General features: G+C 54.9%; 1 protein-coding gene across 1 annotated transcript in view; it reads left to right on the top strand.

The window, feature by feature from the left end:
• Nucleotides 1-19,711: 19,711 nt before the first annotated feature.
• The window catches only part of ITPR3 (inositol 1,4,5-trisphosphate receptor type 3), a gene marked incomplete at both ends in the record, with an annotated part of 64,983 nt that continues 62,401 nt past the window's right edge, over nucleotides 19,712-22,293 (top strand). The window contains one exon of the mRNA XM_084228004.1: nucleotides 19,712-19,800. Within this exon, the coding sequence (XP_084084130.1) occupies nucleotides 19,712-19,800 (89 nt within the window). The remainder of the gene's footprint in view (nucleotides 19,801-22,293) is intronic.

Raw genomic sequence — 22,293 nt, 5'->3', positions numbered from 1 at the left:
CATACAAGAACTGGGGTGTAGGCCAGAGGTACGGGGGTTGAGAGGATTCAACAGAGACAGAGTGGGGAGCAGAACAGGCAGACAGACTGAAATACACTGCTGAGGGGAGCAATGGGCAAGTCAGGAGAGGTCTGCTGTGCCATGTGGGTAGCTCCCTGGCCAGGAATGGAACTCGTGCTGCAGTGGCTGCAGATAGCTTCATAGTGCTGAGACATGACCCCTTGCACCACCAGGGAGGCCCCACATGTCCATTTCTAAATCTTAATGTTGCCTTTCTCTTGCCTTGGGCAATTCCTTTCCCTCTCTAGGCCTCCACTATCCATCTGTACAGTGAGGGGATTTGTCTGGGTGACCGTAAGGCTTTCCTGTGTAACTGTAATTCACATAATGTTGTTCTTTTTAAATATTCCTTTCCATTTGCATGGGCACCTGCTCTCACAAACACAGATAGGCAGGGGGAGTTACCCCACTGCTCCTAACAAGGACCCCCCAATGCCCACCCTACTTGATGTTGGCCTTAAAGGTCAGGCCTGTCCTAGGCTCTCTGAGCGCACGTCAGTGGATCTGTTGTTGAAGAACGCATCAGTGCTCTCTTTGAGCCCATTTCCATGCGTTCATCACCGCCTTAGTCCTTCACTCACGGGACACTTGCCCCAACAGTCTGTAGTTTACAAAAGGAAAGCGTGTGGGATTCGGAGGCCAAAATCTTTAGTCAAAGCCCCTCTCTGGCATCAGCTTGCTCTGTGACCTTGACAGTAGGCCTCAGGCCTCCCTACTTTACCTGTAAAAGGGGGCTCTGGGGATCGCATGAGAAGGGTGTATGACCGTAAACTGTGGAGGGCGCCCCAGTACTCGGGATGGCAGCCCACCTCTGGGGGTACTAAATATCTGAATGCCATGCTGCCCGGTGCGGAGGGGCGGCCTTTGTTGTCCTAGGCTCATGCCTATATCACAGGGAGCCTGCTGTGCCGGGGGAGCAGGCAGCCACCTCTCACGTTGTCAGGCCTGGTGGGCTCCCTTTTGGCTTTTCACCTATAGGGGCTTGTCCTCACATTCTCCCTTCCTATCCCCTGTCCTAGGGGACATAGATCTTGGGTAGCCTGAGCAACATTGGGGAGCCCTGCAGAGTTTCAGGAGATGGCAAATGACGGCTCAGACCTCACTTTGGGGACAGAGCTGCCTCAGGTGTATCTTCCTCCTGTGGGTGTTTTAAGGGTCCCCTCCTCCTCGCCATCCTCCACACTCTTCTTCTTTGCCCTCAGGGACACCGAGCTGAGAGGGACGGAAGCTGCCTCCCAGTCTTTGGGGAATGCTGGGGGCCTGAGGGAGAGGTGCTGATGCAGCCAGTGCCCCACCCTCTGCTGGAAGGAAGATTGCAGAACCCTCTTAGTGTGGTGTCTGGGACAGAGGTGAGGAAATGGGGGTACCTGACTCCTGGGGCTTCCCAGGCACCTCCCCAAGTTGGGGGGAGAAGGCCCCCTCCATTTTATGAGGTGATTCAGGGTGGGTGGACCTGGGCCAGCTGTGGGGGTATGAGGAAGGTTTGGAAAAGGTGACCTCAGGGTTCCTGTCTTTTGGGGGGTAGGTGGGAGGGTTCTGGGGTATAGAGCAGGGAGGGAAGGGAGCCCAAAGCTGCTGTCTTCCTTACCACTTCTGCCCCCAGCACCTGCTCCTGGAGGAGATGGAAGAGCTGGGGAGCTGGGCTGCAGAGTGAAGCTGATACTGGTGGGAGTCTGCCAGCCACACGGGGAGCTCCTCCCCGCCTCGGGCACATCAGGGAGCGCTTGTGGCCAAGGGGTTTGGGGACAGTGTCCACATGTCTGCAGGGTGGGCCTGTCCAGTAGACTGTCCTCTCCCATCAGACTCGGATCTATCATATTATGAATAAAATCCTGTTTGACTTTGGTGTCTGTCTGTTTGTGGCCCCCTCCCCACTTACCCTGAAACAAGTTCAGTTTATCTGATCTGGGGTTTCAGTCTATTCCCCACTCTGTGCCCAGGGCCTCCAGGCCCTGGGTTTCCTTGGAGGGGTCAGGGTGGGCATCAGAGCAGGGAGCACAGGAGGTTGGTGCCCCTGACCTGGGGACGGACATGGCCCGGAGTGCCAGGGGCACCCGTGTCGTCACAAATCCTGCCCTTGCTAGTGGCACGTCCCTGACTGCCCTCCCTAAGTTCCCAGGCCAGGCCTTTGGCCTCACAGGGAGGATCCGGGAATTCTCCAGCAGGAAGTTCCTGCCCAGCCAGCCCAGGAACAAAGCCAGGAAAGTGGCCCAGGGACCATGGGGACCTGCTGGGGGGGGGGGCTGGGCTGGGGGCAAGTGAGGGGTCCATGGAGTTGACGCAGAAGGAATTGCTACAGAGATGGGGCCAGGACCCCATTCTGCTGCCCCTGGTCATGGCTTTCTGTGCTCAGCGCAGGGCACCTCTGGGATCCTGGGCAGAGGGAGGGGCAGGTTTCTAGAAGGCCCGTCTCTGCCTAATCCCAGATGGGCTTGAGTTGGGGGGCACACAACCCAGAGCACTTACTGGCCTGGGAAGGGCGCACCCTCATACCTGACTTTGCAGGGATCTAATCTGATGGGCGAGAGGGCAAGAAGTCCAGGCCTGCTTTGGACACTAGGAGGTGCTGTTCTCCAGGAGGTGCTCCTGGCTCCTGCTAGGATTCCTGGTTCCTTCTTTTTTGTGTGGGTTCAAGCTCTAAGTGCCGTGTGTGTGTGTGTGTGTGTGTGTGTGTGTGTGTGTGTGTGTGCGCGCGCGCACTTGTGTATGTCCGTGTGCAAGTTTGAAGGAGAGAGAGAGAGAGAGAAAGAATGGAGCTCACAGTTCCACCAACTCTTTTCAACACAGCTGCTATTTACAGAAGCTTGTCTGGCCTCCATGGGGCCCCCACTGTCTACAGCCCAAGGCCAGTGGCAGAGCTGAAGTTCAAGATCAGCACACAGCGGCCACTCTTAATTATCACTGTGATTGATGACAACAGCTGTTGCTGGATGGATGGCACATGCTTTGGGTGGGGATAGGGAAACCACAGCAAACCAGTTCCCTGGCCCGGCCCAGCCCGGTGATGCTGTGAGTCTCCGCCTCCCACCCCCAGCCTGGGGTGGGGGAGAGCTCACCAGTAGACTCGAGGCTTTCTCCTGGGCTTCGTGGCCTGGGTCCCTGGAATCCTTGACTCAGGCTCTGAGCTGGGGGCTGGTGGAAGGCCTATCTGGACGGTCCCCCTGAGTCAGCCAGGAAGCAGCCTTGTGACCATATGACTCACCTGTGCTCTAATTATTTCCTCCCAGAGTCCAGAGTGTTGGCTGTTGGGAAGGGTGGGGGCCTCGGAGGGTGGCCTGTGGGCTCCCTGGTTGCCTCTGAATCCCTGACCTCCCCTCCCCCACACAGACATATGGACCCCCTGGAGAGGAGACCCCCTTCCCTCCCCCTTTCTGATGGGTCCCCAGACCTTGTGTGGGCAATACCCAGACTGGAAGGGGGAGTCCCTGGGCCCAGAGTACTCCAGGACAGAGCTTCTGCTCCTCTGCTCCCCACCCCCCATTGCCCTCTGGGTAGGGCCAGCCTCGGTTCCTGGGGACAAGAGTTTCTCACCCTCAGACTTCTCTACCCTCAGATGAGGGTAGCAGTGAGGGGGCAGAAGCCTGGGTTCTGCGGGTGGGACTGTAAGCTTGTCCATTCCCTCTCTGCTCCTCTTTTCCTTTCTGCCAAGTGAGCATGACGGCACCTCCCCACTAGGGGCTCTAAGAACCACAGAGAGGAAGGTTGGGGGGCTGGGAGGTGTGGCAGCTGGTGCTGGGTCAGCGGAGGAGGGGTCTGTTCTCTGGCACCTGCACAAGGCCTCTTCCTTGTCCCCACCCCTCTGCCCTGGCTGGTTTCTGTGGATGGACCTGGCTTGGACCCTCGTGGGTGATAAGGTGGGGGGGTGACATGGCCCAGGGACTGGCTATGGGGGGCACGAGGTCAGAGAGCTGAACCCAGGCTTTTCTGAAAGGCTTCAGGGAACACAGCAGATGCATCTATGGGTCCCCGAGGCTGCCACTTAGATGTACAAACAGACGGGGAGGGCAGCCAGGCCCTGCTGTGCACCCGGGCACCTGGCTCTAAGGCCAGTGGCCTTAGTGAGGGCGCCTCTCTCTAATTTGCTCAAAAGGGCCAAATGGACTGACAGGGGCCTAGTGAGGCCTGCAGGTTTAAGTTAAGCAGTTATGTCACATCTGTCAAGTCTCCCAGGTCTCTGCCACTTTCTGGGTTTCTTCCTCCACCCCCTGTACCTCCATCAGTCTCTCCCTGTTAGTATCTTCATGTTTGTCTCTGTTGCTCTCAGCCCCCCCATAAAAAGGAAGGGAACAGGTGGAGGTGCTGCCCCTGGTCATAGGCAGGCATGAGGGGCCTGCCCCCACCTCTGTAGCACCTGGTTGGTGGTCCCAGGGAAACATGGGTGACCCTGCTCAGTCTGCTTGCCTGGGGAGTTAGTGGCATCTCCCTCCCATGGGCTGCTGGTCAGGGCCTTCAGGAAAATGCCACCGTGGGCTTTGTCTTGAGTCACTGCTGTCAGGATTGCCTTTCCTGGCGTGAAGGAATGATATGGAGAGCAGAAGGGGGAGATTGGCAGGGTTGGGACCTTAACTCTGGGTTGGGACCTTATGTGACTGCAGAGAGATCCCAAACCTCCCTGAACCTCAGTTTCTACATTTGTGAAATGGGCGAGTCACTGGCTTCTGTTGCAGGTTGAGTGCAGGCCGTTTGGCCTGAAACAAATATTAACTAAACAGCTGCGATACCCTATTCCTGTTCTGGGTGCTAGAGAATGCAGCAGAGTGTGATCTATAAAACTTGGACTTTTTTAAAGCATTTAATATTCCTAGTAGGATAGAAATAAACATAATAATAATAAGGAGTGAGTATACTATGAAGGAAGATGGAGCTGGGTAAAGGGTTGCTGCTGTAGATGGGATGAAAAAGGCCTCTCTCATCCTGGTGGGGACCACCAGGCGTGAGGGAGCTGGAGGTTGTGGGGGGAGGGCATTATAGCAGCCAGTACAGCAGCAGCAGGAGCAACAAGTGCAAATGCCCCGGAGCAGAGGCAGCCTGGAAGTTCTGACTAGCTAAAAGGGGGTGAGTGGGAGGGGTAGTGAAATAGGAAGTAAAATCAGGAAAGAGATTATGTGCTTTATTAATCTTTTTTTTTTGGGGGGGGAGGAATTTATTTAATCAAGGTGAGGATGATATAGTTCAGATTTTGAAAGTCTCCCTTGACTGCTGAGTGGGGAAGAGAGGGTGTGTCGGGGGAGGGCAGAAGCAGGGAGGTCACTTTGGGGGCTGCTGGAACTGTGGGGAAGGTCTCACGGGCTGCTGTTATATAAAGGGTACTCCTGGGGGGTGCCGCTTGGCCTATCTTTCTGTTCCTGGTCCACCTCCCACTCCAGCCACAGAAAGTGGAGGGGGCAGCCTCGTGCCTGGAGTTCCCAAAGGGCCTGCTAAGGCAAGTGGAGGACCCATCACACATTGGTGACTGGGGGCTGGGGGAGCAGGGGGAAGGTGGTTGGCACTCGCAGAGTGTGTGGGCTCTGAGGTTCAGTAAAAGCATCTTTGCCACGGCAACCCCACCCACCAGGAACTCCACCTGGGTGGCAGAGCACACATCTGGGCACCTGGCACCTGGTCCAGGCTTGGGAGGCACCGAGGGCTCTGCAGCCAGGGAGGGCTCCAGATGGAGTTCCGGGCTTCCTCTGCTGGGCGGCGTGATTTCATCTGTCAGGAGACTGAGGATAAATGATACCTCCCTGCACTATGAAATTCAGTCAGGGCTGTGGAGTAGCAATAGCAGACCCCTGCAGGAATATCAGGTGATGCTGGTCCCTTCACTCTATGGTTTGGAGAGTCCAGAGGAGGGAGAAAGTCATTCCAATGGAGAGGAATCCAGAAGGCTTTGAAATCCAGAAGGCTTCGGAATCCAGAAGGTTTTGGAGGAGGCACCCTTTGTGATTTGGGCTGGCAGTACGAACAGGAATGTGACAGGTGAAGGAGGGGAAAAGGTATGGCTGTCAGGGGGAGCCCTGTGATGATGGGGAGGTGTCCAGGGTGCACATGAGCCCTGCTTCCCACCTCCCTGGCCAAGCTAGACCCCTCTCCGACACCTTCATGTTCAGCCTGCCGTTCATGTTCATCCTCCGCTCCCCGCCAGCCACCCCACTTCACATTTGCACTCTCTGCCTTTGCTGGGGCCCCCAGTCACAGGCACATCTTCTGCCCACCACTGCCAGGTCTCCCTGCCTCCCCACCCCGTACAGCTCAGCTCTGGCCCCTCCTCTTCTTTATGTCCTCACAGCTCTCTGCCTGTAGGACTAAGAGATCCACGGGTTTACTTGCTCTCCCCTGCTTGGCAGTGCCCAGCAGGTGGTGGCTGGCACAGAGCAGGCTCAACACACGGTGCTAGACTGAAAGAACAGGGGGACATGCAAGAGAAGGGGCCTCAAGGATGGAGCAGGAGACAGAGGCAGGGGACAGACAGCACAGGCCTTTGTATGCCAACCCAGTGGCTTGGCCTTTATCCTCAGGGCAGTGGAAGCCAGAGAGAGCTGTAAAGCTAGGAGAGTGGTGTGGTAAGATGTGGAATAGAGGGCCGGGGGCCAATTAGGAGACTGTCTCAGTCGTCGTAGTGAGAGCTGGTGGGCCTGAGCTGGGACAGCGGCAGATGGCATGGACAGTAGGACACCCGGGCAGTGTTCTTAACCAGGGGCAATTCTGCCTGCCAGGGGCTATTTGGCAATGTATGGTGATGTTTTTGCTTTTCACAACTTGCAGGAGGATGCTACTAGCATGGAGTTGGTAGAGATTTCTCTAGAGTCAGAGTAAATGGATTCATACAGGTTCAGTATTGAGAAAAGTGAGTGAAAAATATTAATCACTATGTAACATGAGCTATTTTAGAAAAACAGTCTTTTGTTCAGAGGCCAGCCCTGTCTTCTCTAAGGCCCCAGTGAGGGCCAAAGTCTTCTAAGGACTGACAAGGCCCCTCACCGTCCAGTTCCCTCTCCATTCCAGCCTCCTGTTCTGCTGCTCTGCTTCTTTCTCTATGTGCTCTGGCCACTTTGGCCTCTGTGCTGTTCCTTGCATACACCTAGCCCACTCTGACCTCAGGGCCTTTGCACTTGCTAGTCCCTCTGCCTTGGAGGCTCTGCCCCTGGGAATTTATGTGACTTACTTCCTCACCACATTGAACTCTATGCCTGCTTGTTATCTTCTGTGAGGGGAGTGTGTGTGCGTGTGTATGTGTGTAATTTCTTAATTGCCCTATGTAAAAAATAAAGGAAAAAAGAAAAAGCATCTATTATCCCTCTACCCCAATCTGGTTCTCTTCCAGTGTCCCTGCCCCACTTTATTTTTCTTCAGAGCACTGCCATCAGCCCATATATCATATTTTATTTGTGTGCTTTTCTGTCTCTCATCTGGAATGTAAGCTTCATGAGGACAGGCATCATTGCCTGTTTTGCTTGCTGCTGTGTTCCCAGGGCCTAGAACCCAATTAGCACTTATCGAGTGTTCTTTAAATATTGCTTAAATGAAGGAGTGAGTGTATAGAGTGAAAAAACCCACCAAGAGTCAGAGAAGTGGGAGGGGGATGGTGAGAAGGTAGCATTGTGGAGGGGAGGGGCTCCTGAGGAGTCCTTGGCCTTTGCTGGCATGGATAGGCAGGTGGCCCTGGGCACAGAGCCATGTTCCTCCCTCCCCATGTCTTCCTTCTCAGTGTACTCCCTAGGATTCTCCTGCAGGCAGTGCCCTTCTCTGCCTGCCAGGCCCTGGGCATGGTCCCCCCAGTCCCGGCAGATGGCCAGGCCTGAACAAATTCTCCTTTTCCTTGTGATAAGTGGCCTCCTTCCAGGGACACACTGGGCAGGCCTATCCCGCTGCTCAGGAATGCTCGGGGGCCTTCACCATCACAATAGGCCGGAGTGGGCAGAGCAGGTGCCAAGAGCCACTGGTCTTCACCTGGTCTTGGGGCGCTGGTCTTCACCTCTGTTGAGCAGATGCTGGCTCATGGTTTCTGGGCATCTCCAAGGTCTATAACCTCTGAGGGCCTGGTTAGCACAAGAGCAGAGAGCTGAGATGTCCCTGTGACAGTTTAAAGGCAGTCCAACATCTTTGGCATTTCTAGGGATTGGGGGGGGCATTTATGTCCTTCTCCCCTCAAATCTGTGAGGGCCATGACTGTTCCATCAATCAAGTCTAGTGGGAGGGTTGCCCGGCGGCCATGTTGGTGAAGTTCTAAAAGGTCACACAGGTTCCACCTGCTTCTCTTAGTGCGCCGGCTCTGGGATCAGCCAGCCCTCACGTGAGGAGCCCACCCTCTGCGGTAGCCAGGCTGGACAGGCCACGTGGGGTTGCTCTTATCCACAGTCCCAAGCGAGCTCCTGGGACAGCCAGCACCACCTGCCCTCTGGAGCCTTTCCTGAGACTCTTGCCTGGCTGGTATCTAACAGCAGCCATGTGAGGCCCCAAGCCAGGCTCTTCCTGAACTCCTGACTCACAAAACTGAGCAAAATAAAACGCTTATAGTTTCACTCTACTAAGTATTGTGTGATTTGATATGCAGCCATCGTCATTGGAATGTTGTCCCCAAGCCTTCCTGATTCTTCTCTTAGTCCCCTTGCCATCTTTTTTTCCCAGACCGAACCCCTCCCTGATGGAACCCAGAACCTAGAAGAGGTTCCCTGGGCTTGAAGAATGCCAACGGGTGCTGGACTAGGCTGGGGTAAGTAGGAAGTCACTGACTGTTCAAGTGCCTGGCTGATGAGCTGCTGGGTCACAGCTTATCTTGGTCTTCCTGTTTGGCCAGGACCAGGGTATATCTGCCCTCGGCTCCCCAGAGGGCCCAGGTTCCCTGGGACTGCCTGGTAGGACCTGGGCAGACGATCTGTCACTGGCGCCTGTCCCTTCCCTTCCTCACTGGCTTCTACTACAGTCTCCTCCATTAACATAAGTGTCCTCGAACCTGTCTCAAGATATAAGGAAATGAAACCAAGACAGAAATACCAAGTGAGTTCTCAGTGAAGCTATAAGCAGGCCTGGAAGGTGACATCCAGTCAGGTTGAAGAAGTAGCAATAGGAAAATGTAGGATAAATTTATTGGTGACAACCCGCCTTGCTGAGCACCACCCTCCTATGCCAGGCTGCCAGTGTAATGTGGCATCTCGTTGGAGACTCAGCACAATCCTCAACCGTTGCACTTCATGGTCCCCATTTGACAGATTAGGAAATTGAGGTTCAGTTGAGTCATTTGTTCAAGGTGAAGAGGTAGGAGGTGAGATGTGGGCCCGGAGAGCCTGCGGGGGTTCCTGTGTTGAGCCCTCAGACACTCAGGCCCTCTTGGGAAGGGGCCTTTCACAATGACATTGTGGAGGAGGTGGCGAGGCTGCGGCTGCCATCACAGCAGTGCCCTCTAGATGGGAGGCAGAGGGGACTGAAACGTCAGTGAGCGCAGCTCTTCCGGATGGCAACAGTGTGTGTGCGGGTGTGGTCCTGCCTGGAGGTCTGAGCTGGATGGGAGGCAGCCTTCCAGCTCCAGCTCTCAGCACTCAAACCCTGAGGGAAGGGAGCTGGAGAAGCCAAAGGAAGTTAATTAGTCTGGAACCCCTGACTTTGGATTTTCCACTCAGGCAGCCCAGCATATTCCTCTTTTAAAGAACTCCACCAACTCTGTCACCCAGTCCCCGAATCTCCCATCCATGACACCCCAGAAGTTCTCCCTGCCATCTGACTTCTTCCTGCTGTGCATTTTGTCGTGGGAATAAAGGAGACCTAGTGAGTCATGGTGGTTGGTGTTGGAATGTGCTGGAATCAGGGCAGGTGTAACCTGTGTGTGGTCCTCAGGCTGTGGTTCCCGCAGAGCACCCACCCTGGTGTGGAGGCCCACCGGCTCAGGAAGGAGGGAGCAGGCCAGCTCCACTGGAAGATGGAGCCAGAGGGGAGACCTGGAGGGCAGCGGCAGGTGGAGGCACAGCCTTGGCAGGTCCCTGTCCCATGGCCAGGCTCCTCCCAGTCACCAGGAAGGAGTGGGAGGCAGGGCTGAGGGCAATGGCAGAGCCCTCCACTGGGCAAAGCTCCTGACTACATAAAGGATGACCCCATATTTCCTGTCTGTGACCCTTCTGCAGAGCAAGATTAAGCTGGCGGTCTCTGCGGCCAGGCAGACTGGAGCTTGAGCCCAGCTCTATCACTTATTAGCTGTGTGACTTCAAGCGAGTCCCTTTGCCTCCCTGAGATTTCCTGGTGTGCAAAATGGGGACCTGTTACTAGCTGTAGCACCTTCACCAACCCGTTAGGTAGCTGCGCTTCCATGCCCATCTGTACAGCGGGAACCACTCACTAGCCCTTTGAGTGGGTCCAATTCCCTCAGCTCGATGAGCTTCAGTTTCTGTGTCTATAAAACAGAGTCAGGGACGAGGCCAGACTGCTAACGCAGCTATCACACCACCTAGGGGTGGGCAACAGGTGCTGGCAGTGGTTGTTACTAGTGTCCCATCAGGGCTGTTGTCCCAGTGGGGGAGCTTCCTCTGCTCTGCCCCCCCACCCCCTGATCCCCTCCCCCCCACCAACTCTCCACAAATACTGAGGGTTGGCTGAGGTGTGGGGGCTGTGGGCAGCCCTGGGAGTTGTTAGGTTAGAAAGAAGGTGTAGAATGCCAGCAATGCCAGCTAGAGGTTCAGCTTGGCCAGATCCATATTTGTCAAATTATTGGGCATCAGGAGCTGGGCAAGGACTGGGGGGGGGCGGTGCTTAGATCCTCGGGGACCCTCATTCTCCTGCCCTTCATACATCACAGCACACAGCACAGACAGAATATTTGTCAAGTGACTGAGCACAGCCCTCTTAACCAGACTGTGTGCCCCAAAGGGCTAGGTTTGTTCACTCTAGAACCAGGAGGGCCCCTTCCGGAGAAAAGCCCAAACAGCTTCGAAGGCCCAGATCCAGAGGTTTCTGCAGCCTCTGGTCTTAGAAAGCTTCTGAGAACTCCTGGGCTGCCTCACAAGGTTCTGGTGTCTGGATGGGAGGGGGCTGTGTTCCCCAGGCCTCACTCAGTAAGGCTCCACTCTTCCTCTCTGGCTGGATGGGAGCTGGGTGGGGTGTGGGAGGAAGAGGCTGCTTGCTGGGCCCAGGAATCCCTCCTCTCCCCCGCTGCTCTCCATCTGGCCAGCAGCCTCCCCCTCTACCCCAGGACAAGGGCTCTAGTGTCTGCTTGGCTCCTGGGCAAACAGCAGGCCTTTCTCTCCCTCTCCCCTCCAAGCTCCTTGGCCTTGACCCCTCCCTGCCCCCTTGGAAAGGCATGACAACCCCCTCACTGTAAGACCTCTTCTTTCTGAGTGATCCAGGAGAGGCTGGCAAGTCTGGAGCAGGAACAGGTCTCATTTGATGGGTGAACCCCTGTATTTCAACCATTCCCAGCTTTGGCCAGGCAAGGCAGGAAGGACTGGCTCTCAGGGCCTTCATCCTACCAAGGTGGGTGTGGGGTGCTGCTGAAGGCCGGCTCAGCCCAGGTGGACTTGTCATCCTATTTTCCCACCAGACAAAGGCTGCCCCTGCCTGTCCCTGGCCCCAGGGAGTTTTCATACTGGACCCATTTCTCAATAGGACCCCATGGGGTCAACATCCCCTCTTCTTCTACCTGATCTCCCTCATTGGCAGGTGTGGTAGAGAGGCCCGGGCACACTCACAGAAGATTGTCTAGCCTCCCCTCATGGTGTAACACCCCTTCACCCCAAGTCTAGAAAGAGACAGAATTACTGGAGGCCTCCCTTATTTTTTTGGGGGGGAGCTCCTGCCAAGGTTCCAACCTGGGCTTCAGGATGGGGTGACCTCACAGAGAGACTAGGGATTGTAACCTCACCCCTCCCAACTCCAACTTGGAACTCAGGGGGATTTGCAGCCCAGCCCAGTTCCCTGTATTTCTTCTTCTTAGCCAGAGGTGTAACAGATAATAACTGATTTTCACTTGGGGAGGGCACTCAGATGATTTAGGAGATGTCTATAAAAATCCAATGTTTTGGGCCTCCCCAGTGGCGCAGTGGGTTGAGCCCCAGCTGTGAAGCTGTCCACAGCCTCTGCAGTGCAGGTTCGATTCCCAGGAGGCCGGGGAGCTACCCACATGGCGCGGCAGACCTCTCCTGTCTTGCCTGCTGCTCCCCTCAGCAGAGTCTTCCATCTGTCTGCCTGTTCTGTTCCCCGCTCTGTCTCTGGTGAATTCTCTCACCTTTCTGCACCTATGACTGTACCCCAGTTCTTGTATAAATAAATAAATCTTTAAAAAAAATCTTCTGCTTCATAAATGGCCCTGTATGGTCATCAAAATTCCACCATTAAGTTGTCATTTCTTTCTTTTTTTAAAAAAGATTTATTTATTTATGCATACAAGAGCTGGGGTACAGGCCAGAGATGCGGGGGGTGAGAGGATTCACCAGAGACAGAGTGGGGAACAGAACAGGCAGACTGACTGAAATACACTGCTGAGGGCAGCAGCGGGCGAGACAGGAGTGGTATGCTGCACCATGTGGTTGCTCCCTGGCAGGCCAGAGATCAAACTCGTGCTGCAGAGCCTGCGGATTGATTCGTAGTGCGGTGCTTAACCCCTTGTGCCACCAGGGAGGCCCAGGTTGTCATTTCTTTAGATCTACAAGCACTTCTCTTTAGTGAGAGCCCTCAGGATTATACAAATAAGACAATCACAGAGGTATTTGCTGACTGACCCTAAGTGCTTTACATAGTTACTTATGCTGACATCCTCCATTCAGGGCCCTCCAGTCCTCTGTCCACTCTGCTGTGCTTGCTCTGTGCCCTGCGGGACTAACCTCTGTGGTCTGACTCACCCAGACACCCTTGCCCTTCGAGCCTGGGAGGCACTGTAAGGCCCTGGAGGCAGGAGGAGAGAGCGGTCTGGGTGCTGCCTGGAGTGCGGACAGCCCTTGCAGCTGCCAGCTCCAGGATGCTGGGGTTGGGGCCCATAATGCTGTCCCTTCCTCTGCAAGTGCCTCATTCACGACCCTCCCTGTAACCACCCTTTGGGGAATGTGTTGCCAGTTTCCTTCCAGGATCTGACACCACAGCTCTGTGTTTTTATTTATTTTTTACATTTTTCTGTGTTCTTATTTTACCCACAAGAACATGGAGGCTTGGAGAAGCTGGGCAGCTTCTCTTTACAACAGGTAAGTCACAGGCTTCGGGGGGTCTTGCTTTTCACTGTTTGTGAAGGTGCCCAGGCAGTAGGCAGACCTTGCTGCCACAGCACCTTGGGGGAGAGGAAAGAACTGCAGTGGGGCCCCGGCTGTTGGGACTCCAGAGCCAGGAGCATCCCCTCAAAAACTCCACTTTAGAAGGTAGAGGAGCCACACTTCTTGTCACCAGTGGGAACCCCAGTGGCAGATTTTTTATCCTTTTTTCACCAGATGAGGGCCGCGTGCTAAGGTTCACTGGTGGCACCCCTATGACCCTATGACCCTATGACCCTTTCTCCTCTGGCCCCTTGCATGGAGTTGATAGTCAGCAAATGTCTGAAATAAATGATAAGGCAGTGATGACTGGGCATGGGAGTGGGGTGAGGTCAAGAGAACAATGCTTTCCTTTTAGGGTCCCCAAAAGGGGAAGTGTGTGAGTGAGAGTGAGTGTGAGTACACAGGCTCCTGAGACAGGCAGCCCTGCCTGTAGCTAAGTGGTTGCCATGGGCTGGGGTGCCCGCCCAGGGCAGCTTATGGCATGGGGAAGGAATTCTCTGGGAACCCCAGCGGGCCTGGGCTGGCACCCCACCCACGGCGGGTGACCTGGCTGGGTGGCTGCTGTTCTGAGTCAGCCCTTCTGGCCCGACTCCGCCCCTCGCCTCCTGGCCCTGTTGCCATATCAGTAGTGAGGGGCAGAAGAAGCCCTTGAGAACTCTTTATTATCTCCCCCAGATCACAAGAAGGCACAGCTAGCATGGGGGTGGGCCCCCCCAATCCAGTCCTGGAGGGCCAGAAGAGCTTAAAGGGCAGACCAAGGGTAAAATCTGAAAAGATTTGTAAGAGGGAACCTAAGACCAGTGAGGTCTGTACCCTGCGGGAAGTCACACAGCCAAGCTGGGAGTAAGTCCTCACAAAGCAGTTGTGGTGGTGGTGGTGGTGGAGAGCGCTAGTGGAGGAAACCCAGAGTTCAGGGCAGGTAGGCCCTCCCTATGCTCCAGTCTAGTCTGCACCTCAGCTGTCTCCACATCCCCCCATTTCTAGGGCACCCCCTGAGTCCAGAGAGAGGGCCTGAGCACTACCCCCTTCCTTTGCTTGCTATCTCAGTCGGGTTGGATGGAGAGGATTGGAGGGGAGTTTCCTGCTGGTGCTTGGAGCTTGGCCGTGATGCTTTAAACTCTTATTTTAATTTTTTGGTTACAGGCTATAAATCTATATAGTGTAAAATTCCAAAGTTTAAGAAAGATATATGAGTAGCAATTTCACAAAGGTGAAAAGTAATTGCCCCCAATCCAGCCCCTGGCCTTCTTAGAGGCCCCTGCAATCTCTGGTTTCCTGTGAAACCTGAGTTTGGAGTTTCTGATAGGGGCTTCCCAAGGACTCTTGCATTTCCTCTAGCAGGGGCTTCCTTAGAGTGTGTTCTGGGGGACACCCAGGCCCTGAGGTTGGGGCCTGGACCAAGACCAGTGCCATAGGATGGTGGTGGCCCCCTTCCTGGGCCTGATCTTGGCTCCAGAGTAACAGTGACCCACTCACGTCACTAGCTTCCGTGGAAGCTCCCTTCCTCCCACCTGAGGGCCCAGGTAACTGACACCCTGAGCTGGGGCTCCCATACTCCCCTTTAGCTCCTTGTATCATTTATATACTTTCTGCAACCTTTTTCTCTTTGACTATTCAATTCCACACAGACCTATGAAGAATTCGCTAAATGCGCAGCCTGGCCTGGAGACACAAGGCGAAGGACACAGCCTTCTCCACCCAGGAGCTCACGATCTACAGGAAGAGGCCAAAAAGCAGAATGGCCCCCGGTGCATTCTCTGATAGTGAGGCAACAGAGACACCCACTTAGAATGCCTGACTATACCAAGTGCTGGTGAGGGTGTGGTTCAGCAGGCGCACTCCTGCTGGCTGGCAAATAGGGGAGTTAGAATCTCCTCTTGGGGTCATTTGACATTTCCTAGCAAGTTGACAGTGCACGTTCCCTACATTTAGCAATTCCATTTTTTAAATTCTTTTTTTAAAAAGATTTATTTATTTATGTATACAAGAACTGGGGTACAGGCCAGAGGTGTGGGGGGGCGAGAGGATTCACCAGAGACAGAGTGGGGAACAGAACAGGCAGACTGACTGAAATACACTGCTGAGGGGAGCAGCGGGCGAGTCAGGAGAGGTCTGCTGTGCCATGTGGGTAGCTCCCCAGCCAGGGATCGAACTCATGCTACAGTGGCTGCAGACAGCTTCGTAGGTTTTGCCTTAACCCCTTGCGCCACCAGGGAGGCCCCATTTTTAAAATTCTTACTCTAGAGGTTTTCAAACTTTTTTGACAGGTATCTTCAACATAGGCAATCCAGGATACTGTGTGATCCAGACACAACTTTCACCCTCATGTTGCCCAGATGACATGTGATGCATGTTGATATTTTTCTAATTAATTTAGAGTTTTAAAAATAGTGACCTTCGACCACTAAATCGATTTTACAATCCACTAATAGGCCTCAATCCACAGTTGGAACAACGCTGCCCTAGAGATCTTCAGGTGTGTCTTCAAGGAGACAAGAATGTTTACTGCAACATTGTTGTAATAGCAACAACCTGATAGGGTCTTCATGGTCACCAGCAAGATGGATAAACAGATTGTGACATGGTCAGGAAATGGCCTGTCTCACTGCTGGGGATATGCACTGGGTGACACCATTTATATAAGATGCAAAACTCTGCAAGGCAATAGCAGGCATCGTTCATGGGTATTTCTGTGTATGGAACAAGCAGACAAACTGCAGGGAATGCTAAATACACTCCAACCAGGGGAAGGGAGCCAGGTAGCAGTGCATAGGGAAATTTGACTGAATTTTCAAGGTCTAGTTCTTAAAAAACATACATTGGAACCAAAGTTTGCAAAATATTAAGCCTTAACAAAACTGAAGGAAAGGTACAGGGTATTTGCTGTGTTTTTAATACAATAGTTTATTATTTTTTTAATATTCCACAATAGAACCAATATATCAGGAAGACTTTGTTCGGACTGTGAGAAATAGAAAGGAGGAAGTGGTGGAGGAACTCCAGAAGGCCAGGTAAGGGGAGGACTGGGCTCCTGGGGACAGAAAAATGAACACACCCAGTCTTTTTTTTTTTTTTGAAAGATGTATTTATTTATGCATACAAGAACTGGGATGTAGACCAGAGGTGCCGGGGGTGTGTGTGTGTGTGTGAGAGGATTCACCAGAGACAGAGTGGGGAATAGAACAGGCAGAAGGACCGAAATTCACTGCTGAGGGGAGCAGCGGGCGAGTCAGGAGAGTCTGCTGCGCCATGTGGGTAGCCCCCTGACTGGCCGGGGATCGAACTCGTGCTGCAGGGGCTGAGGACAACTTCACAGTGCTGTGCTTAACCTCTTGTGCCACCAGGAAGGCCCCCCAGTCCTTTTTAATTGGGGGGAGCTGTGCTGAAAACTTTGCCTACTTCCCTCATGTGTTGGTAGAAGTTCTCCCTATTTAATAGGTGAGGAAACAGAGGCTTCCCCATTGAACGGGTGGAAACAGACTGAGAGCCTGCCCCTGGGTATTTGCAGGGCTGGGGCTTGAACCCAGTCCTGTGAAAGGCAGAGGCTGTGCGCTTGGGAGCTGCACAGTGTGGTTTCTCCTCTGCTAGGGGTGCAGGGTGCTAAGGGTGTGCTGGGCTCTATCCTGCGAGCTACAGGAGGTTTCATATGGGGGCATCTGAGAGAACTCAGTGGAACTGTTTTCTCTTTCCTTCATCCTCCTTCCCCTTTCCCTCCCTCCTTTCTTCTTCCCTCCCTCCCTCCCTCGCTTGCTCTCTCTTTCTTTCTCCAGCTGAATCTTTTTTTAAACAAACTCTAACTCAGGACCCAGATATATGTGTTTACAGTGGAGCTGATTTGGCAGAAGCAGGTGCCTAGGACCTAGATCCCAGGCACGCCATGGATGGCATGTTCAGAAAAATACCTCAAAGCAGTGTGTGTGGCAGGAGGCTGCCCTTGACATCCCTAGCAGGACCTCTCAGGGATGGAGCTGTGCTTCCCGCTCTGGGTCTTCCTGGTTGGTGGAGGGACTGAGGCTCAGAGCACTCCCAGGTGGGGGAAGAGGGAGAACTGGCATGGGCTTTGGCAAGACAGGTCTGGCCTCCACTTCCTGGATGGCAGAGAGACCTTGGCTGTGTGCGGAACCACCTATGTGAATGTTGGATCGCGTCTCAGGACATGGACCCCTGGATGCAGCTGGGGCTAGAAAGGCACGTGTCTTGAGTGCAGCCACTGGAGAGGGTGTTTCTAGCACAGCCCTCTTCACCCTCTGGTCAGGGAAAATAAAAATGACAACTGGGTTGAGGCTGGTGATTTGATAGGAGTCTAGTGCCAGCAGAGTCCTGGCACATAGTAAGCCCTCAATAAATGCTATGGGGTGGGTGCATGTTTCTCTTCTATCCTCAGGGAAGTCAGTGGACTGATTTCTGAGAGCAAATGGAACTGTTCTAGGGGCTGGCCAACTGCAGGTCCAGCGGGGTGCGGGGCAGTGGAAAGAGGACAGTGCTGGGAGTCTGGGACTGCACTTCAGGGTCCTTTTCCCATGAACCTGCTGTGTGACCCTGAGGCTTCTCTGGGCTACTCCTTCTCTGGGCTTGGTCATCTCTTTTGGCAGAATGGTCTGGGTGAGGTTTTGCCAACTGCAGTTTGCAACTGATTTGGTCCATTTCAAAAGTGATTTAGTGGGTCACAATCGGTATTAAAAACAACGGAACAAAGCACTGAAATAGAACAGAAAATATCAGTGCATCGCAGGTCATAAGGGTAAGGATTGTTTTGGGAAACTATTGTTTCACTTATATATAGATGAAGGTGTGGCCTGGGCTGATGTAAAACTTATTTGTTAAGTGAAAGAATTGTACAACACTGAACTCAGCCATCTTGGGGGTGTCCTCAACCCCCCTCCCCCGCCCTAGGGGGAGGGACTGAGGCTCAGAGCATCCTAGGGGTCTTTGCGGATAAGCCATACACCCAGGGGCTTTCTCACTCTCTCTGGTCAGCAGCTGTCTCTTTGCTCTTAGTTGCCTCTCTCCTCCCAGGGTCTCTCCCCTTCCTGCTGGAGTTGGGAGCCTCCTCCTTCCTGTCTTCTAGGGATAAACCCCCTCTTCCCAGGAAATCAGGGTAGGGGGCTCGGGAGGGAGTGAATATGATCGCATGGGACTGGCAGTTGGCACTCTCCCGGGAGATCAAGTAAGAGGACTAGCAAGCAAACACCCAAGCCCCCGGGAACAGAACAGAAAGGAGGTGAGCCGGGTACTGAGTGTGAGGGCAAGACTTGGTGAGCAAGAGCCGGAGGGCAAGACCCAAGACCGCAGCGGGTCCCTCCCAGGGGGCCTGGTCGTTGTTGGCGCTATTAACTAGCAAAGGTAGCTTTCTCCCCTGACCTCTTTTCCCCCTTTTAAAAAGAAAGACTCAAAGAGCCAAGAGTTTTGGAGCCAACTCCTGGAGAGGGAGCGGCTGAACTGATTCGGAAGTTGGATCTCTTTGTACACAGGAATGCGTAGAGAAAAAAACAAAACCCACCCCATTGCTTCATTTCCCCTCCAAGCCTGAGCATTTTCTATTGTGCAATGAAAAGGCTTTTCACGTTGAGAAAAATAAATCCCGATTTGCGCTGCGAAGGAATGAGCGCGCCTCTCGGCGCAAGACGGCTCTCAGCTGGGCGCCGGGACCGCGAGGTGGCCGGAGGGCGGCCGCGGTCAGGGCGCTCCCGCGTGCGTCCTCCGCGGGCGGCTCCGGGTAATGCCTGCGGGGGCGCTGGACTCACCCCCCGGCCCCCATCCCTCCCGCCCGGGTGCCAGCACCGGCTCTTAGCGACTTAGGGTCGAGGAGTAAGTAGTCCGGGGAGCCCCGAGGGCGAAGAGCCCTCACTGAGCCTGGGCCTCCCAGGGCTGGCGGTTTCTCGAGTCTGGAGACTTGCTGGAGCTGAAACGCAGTCCCGGGGAGCTCTTGGCGCCCCAGAACTCCTCGGAGCGGCGCGGGGCAGGCGGCGGGTTGCGCGTCCGGGAGCCCGGCCTGGGACGCGCCAGGGGCGCAGCGCGCAGGAGGCGGGCGGGCGCACATGGGTGCCGGCGGGCGGGCGGGCTGCGGCGGGGCGCCGCGCGGCGTGGGGCGGGGGAGACCGGGGTGTGGTTTCTCCGCCTCTCGGGCGGGATTTGCATGTGTGTGTGTCGGCCCCAGACTTCCTGCTCCCTTGCGCTGCAGGTACGCGCGGGCCGGGCCGGGCGGGCGGGCGGCGGGCGCGCGGAGACGCGAGCACCTCCTCACCCGGACGCCACCGCCGGCTCCCGGGCCACGCCGCGTCGCCTTCCGCTCCGTTGGCCGCTAGCCCGCCCCGGCCGCGCAGGGAGCCCCGCTCCGAGGTGGGGGCGCGCCCCGTCCCGCCCCGAGAGTCATCTCTTTCCTCCGCACCGACCCTGGCCTTGCGCCCCCGGGCGCCACCACCATCCCGGGTCCCCTGAGGGCCGCAGCCATGAACGAGATGTCCAGCTTTCTCCACATCGGAGACATCGTCTCTCTGTACGCCGAGGGCTCCGTCAATGGCTTCATCAGCACTTTAGGGTGAGTGAGTCGAGTTCGTGGGGTCTGCGAGCGAAAGAGGGGCAGGTGGGCTTGGTGCCAGTTGCTTGCCTCCTCCCGCGGCCCCCGACAGCGGACCTGGGTGCCCCTAGTTTCAGGGAGCGAGGGGACGGTTTGCCTCCTTTCAGAGAAAGGAAGTGAAATGTTTGCCCAGGTAGGAGTCAGGCATCCTGTCGGAGTTGGCAGGAGGCGCTCCCCTCCGCCAAGCCCCCACTCTCGCGCCTTCGCCCATCTTCAGAGGAGAGAGAGGCCGAGACTTCCTCTGCAGGTGGTCCAGGGCGGGGGCAGGTGGGTACCCGTGGCCAGAGGGGGAAAGGCATCCGGGCCTGGACGGGACGGGTTCAGGAGGTGGGGCGGGGCTGTGGGCGGGGGTGGGCAGGCTCAGTCTGGAGCCAGGAATCCTCTGGCTGCCAACCTGTGCTACCTTCGCGGGTCGCAGCAGAGCTTTCTCCGGCCCTAACCCACTCCCCCCACCCCCATCCAGTAGGAGTGTCTTTTCAGCTCTTCCTTTCCTAGTGGCCCTGGTCCTAGCCTGGCTGTCCCCTCTCTCCCCGCCTCTCCCTTTCAATTTCCTGCGCAGCTTGTCTGGCGCCCCTGGGTCCCTGGTCCCAGGATCTGTGGAACACTTTACAAACATTAATTAATTTTAGCCGCCACCCCCCAGGGTCTGGGCTGCATAAGTAGGAAATCAATTCAAGTCCTGGGAGAGGAGCAGGCCTGAAGCTGGCATAGGCAGGAAAGGAACTAAGGAAAGAGCATGGGGTTATCTCCTGAGGAGCAGTTGGGTAAGTGGCTGGGGGTGGGGACTGAGTGGCTTCCCGCCTCTCCAGCCAGGGCAGGGCCTGCTATCTCTGTCCCATTTTCGGTCTGGGGAACCTGTGTTGTCTCACCCTTCCTATTATCACACCCAGCTGCCCTATGGGGATAAACCCTCCCTCCTTTGCTGACCCTCCTCACCTGCAACCATTAGCTACAAGGTGCCTCCTCTTGGGGGACTTTGGAGGACAGCCCTGGCACCGTCAACCCAGGGCTGACTCTGGACCTGGCCTGGCTCACCTGAGCCTGGCAGGTGGGAGTCACCTGCTTCCTTGGTTTCTCCCAGTGTTGCTGGGGTTTAGCTTTGGTCATTTTGGAAAGTGAATCCAACAGGGTTGTGGGGGTTGGATGGCTGGCTGGGCCAGCAGGGGATTCTGGCTGGGAATTTCAGCAAAATCTTCCCTCCTTATCTCAGCACTCCCAGGCCTCTCATTCACCCACCCCTTCCAGAAGTGGAATCCCTAGCTTCTGTCTTCCCCCCATTACATCTGACTTTTCTTGCTCAGTTCTCCAGAGGATATGAGTGTAGCCACATCTGGGCCAGCATCTGGCAGCCCTCTCCCAAAGAGTAATGCCCAGGGCCCTAGCTGTTTCCTGATCGTGGCTGCTGCTTGGGGCTAGGGCCTGCACGGGGCAAGCACACAGTGAACACTAAAGACAAAGCTGAGGGAAGGGGGAGAGAGCGTGAGGCCCCTGGTTGACCTGGGAGCAAACAGATGGTGGAAGCCCCCCTCATAGTGTCCAAGCAGCACTGGCATCTTTTGGAAAATGACCCTTTTCTCTATGACTTAGTGCCTGGCTGAGAACTGAACACAGTGGTTTTTTAAGCCTGTGAGCTCTGTCAGCATGGGGGAGGCGTCTAATTCTACTCTCCACCCAGGCCTCACCCCAGACAAGGGATTCCCTCTGTTGCTTCCTGACATCCCTCCCTCTGTCTTGGCACTTCCTGTCCCAGGAAGCGGCTTCCTTCAGTCCACTTTGATGCTGGGGCAGGACCTGTTGACTTCTGAGAACCTTCTACTCCAGGGTGCCTATTCCCTTGCAAACACCTCCAGCAGTTCCCGACTTCCTCCAGCAGTTCCCAACTTACCTCTGATAGACATCCACACACTCAGCCTGCCAGTCTCACGGGGCCCCTTTATGCGTACATGTGTATTAACCGCCCCTCCTCCACGGCCTTCAACACTCCAGGTTCCTGAAACCTCCCCCTCACTCTACTTTTGCTCTTGTGTTGCCCCCACCCTCCAGCCAGTCTCCACCTGGGTAAATCTGACTCACCCTCTAGGACCTGGTATAAAGTGCACTGTTTTGAGAGATCTAACTTATCACCCCCACCCCCAAAACCTGGCAAAATTAACCCCTTTTTCCCCAGGCTTCAAATTGCTTTGTACAAACTCTTCTCTGGTGTTAATTGTGTTGTTTTACAATTAGTTGGAGGTTTCTCTGTAGGACCGTCTAATGCTGGGCTGCTGCCAGGATTAATTAATTAATTACACCATTCAGCCACTCAGCATGTCCACAGGCACTGTCTTGGGCACTAGGGATTCAGTGGCAAATAAGGCAGCTGTGCTAGAATCAATGACAATGATCACTAAGCACCTTAAGTCTTTGCTACCCAGAAGATAGTCCTCAGCAGCACCTATTGAAAGAAGCGTGTTA

The sequence above is a fragment of the Talpa europaea genome (genome assembly GCF_964194135.1).
Source record: "Talpa europaea genome assembly, chromosome: 2".
Lineage (NCBI taxonomy): Eukaryota > Metazoa > Chordata > Mammalia > Eulipotyphla > Talpidae > Talpa > Talpa europaea.
This window is presented reverse-complemented; position numbering and strand designations above follow the sequence as displayed.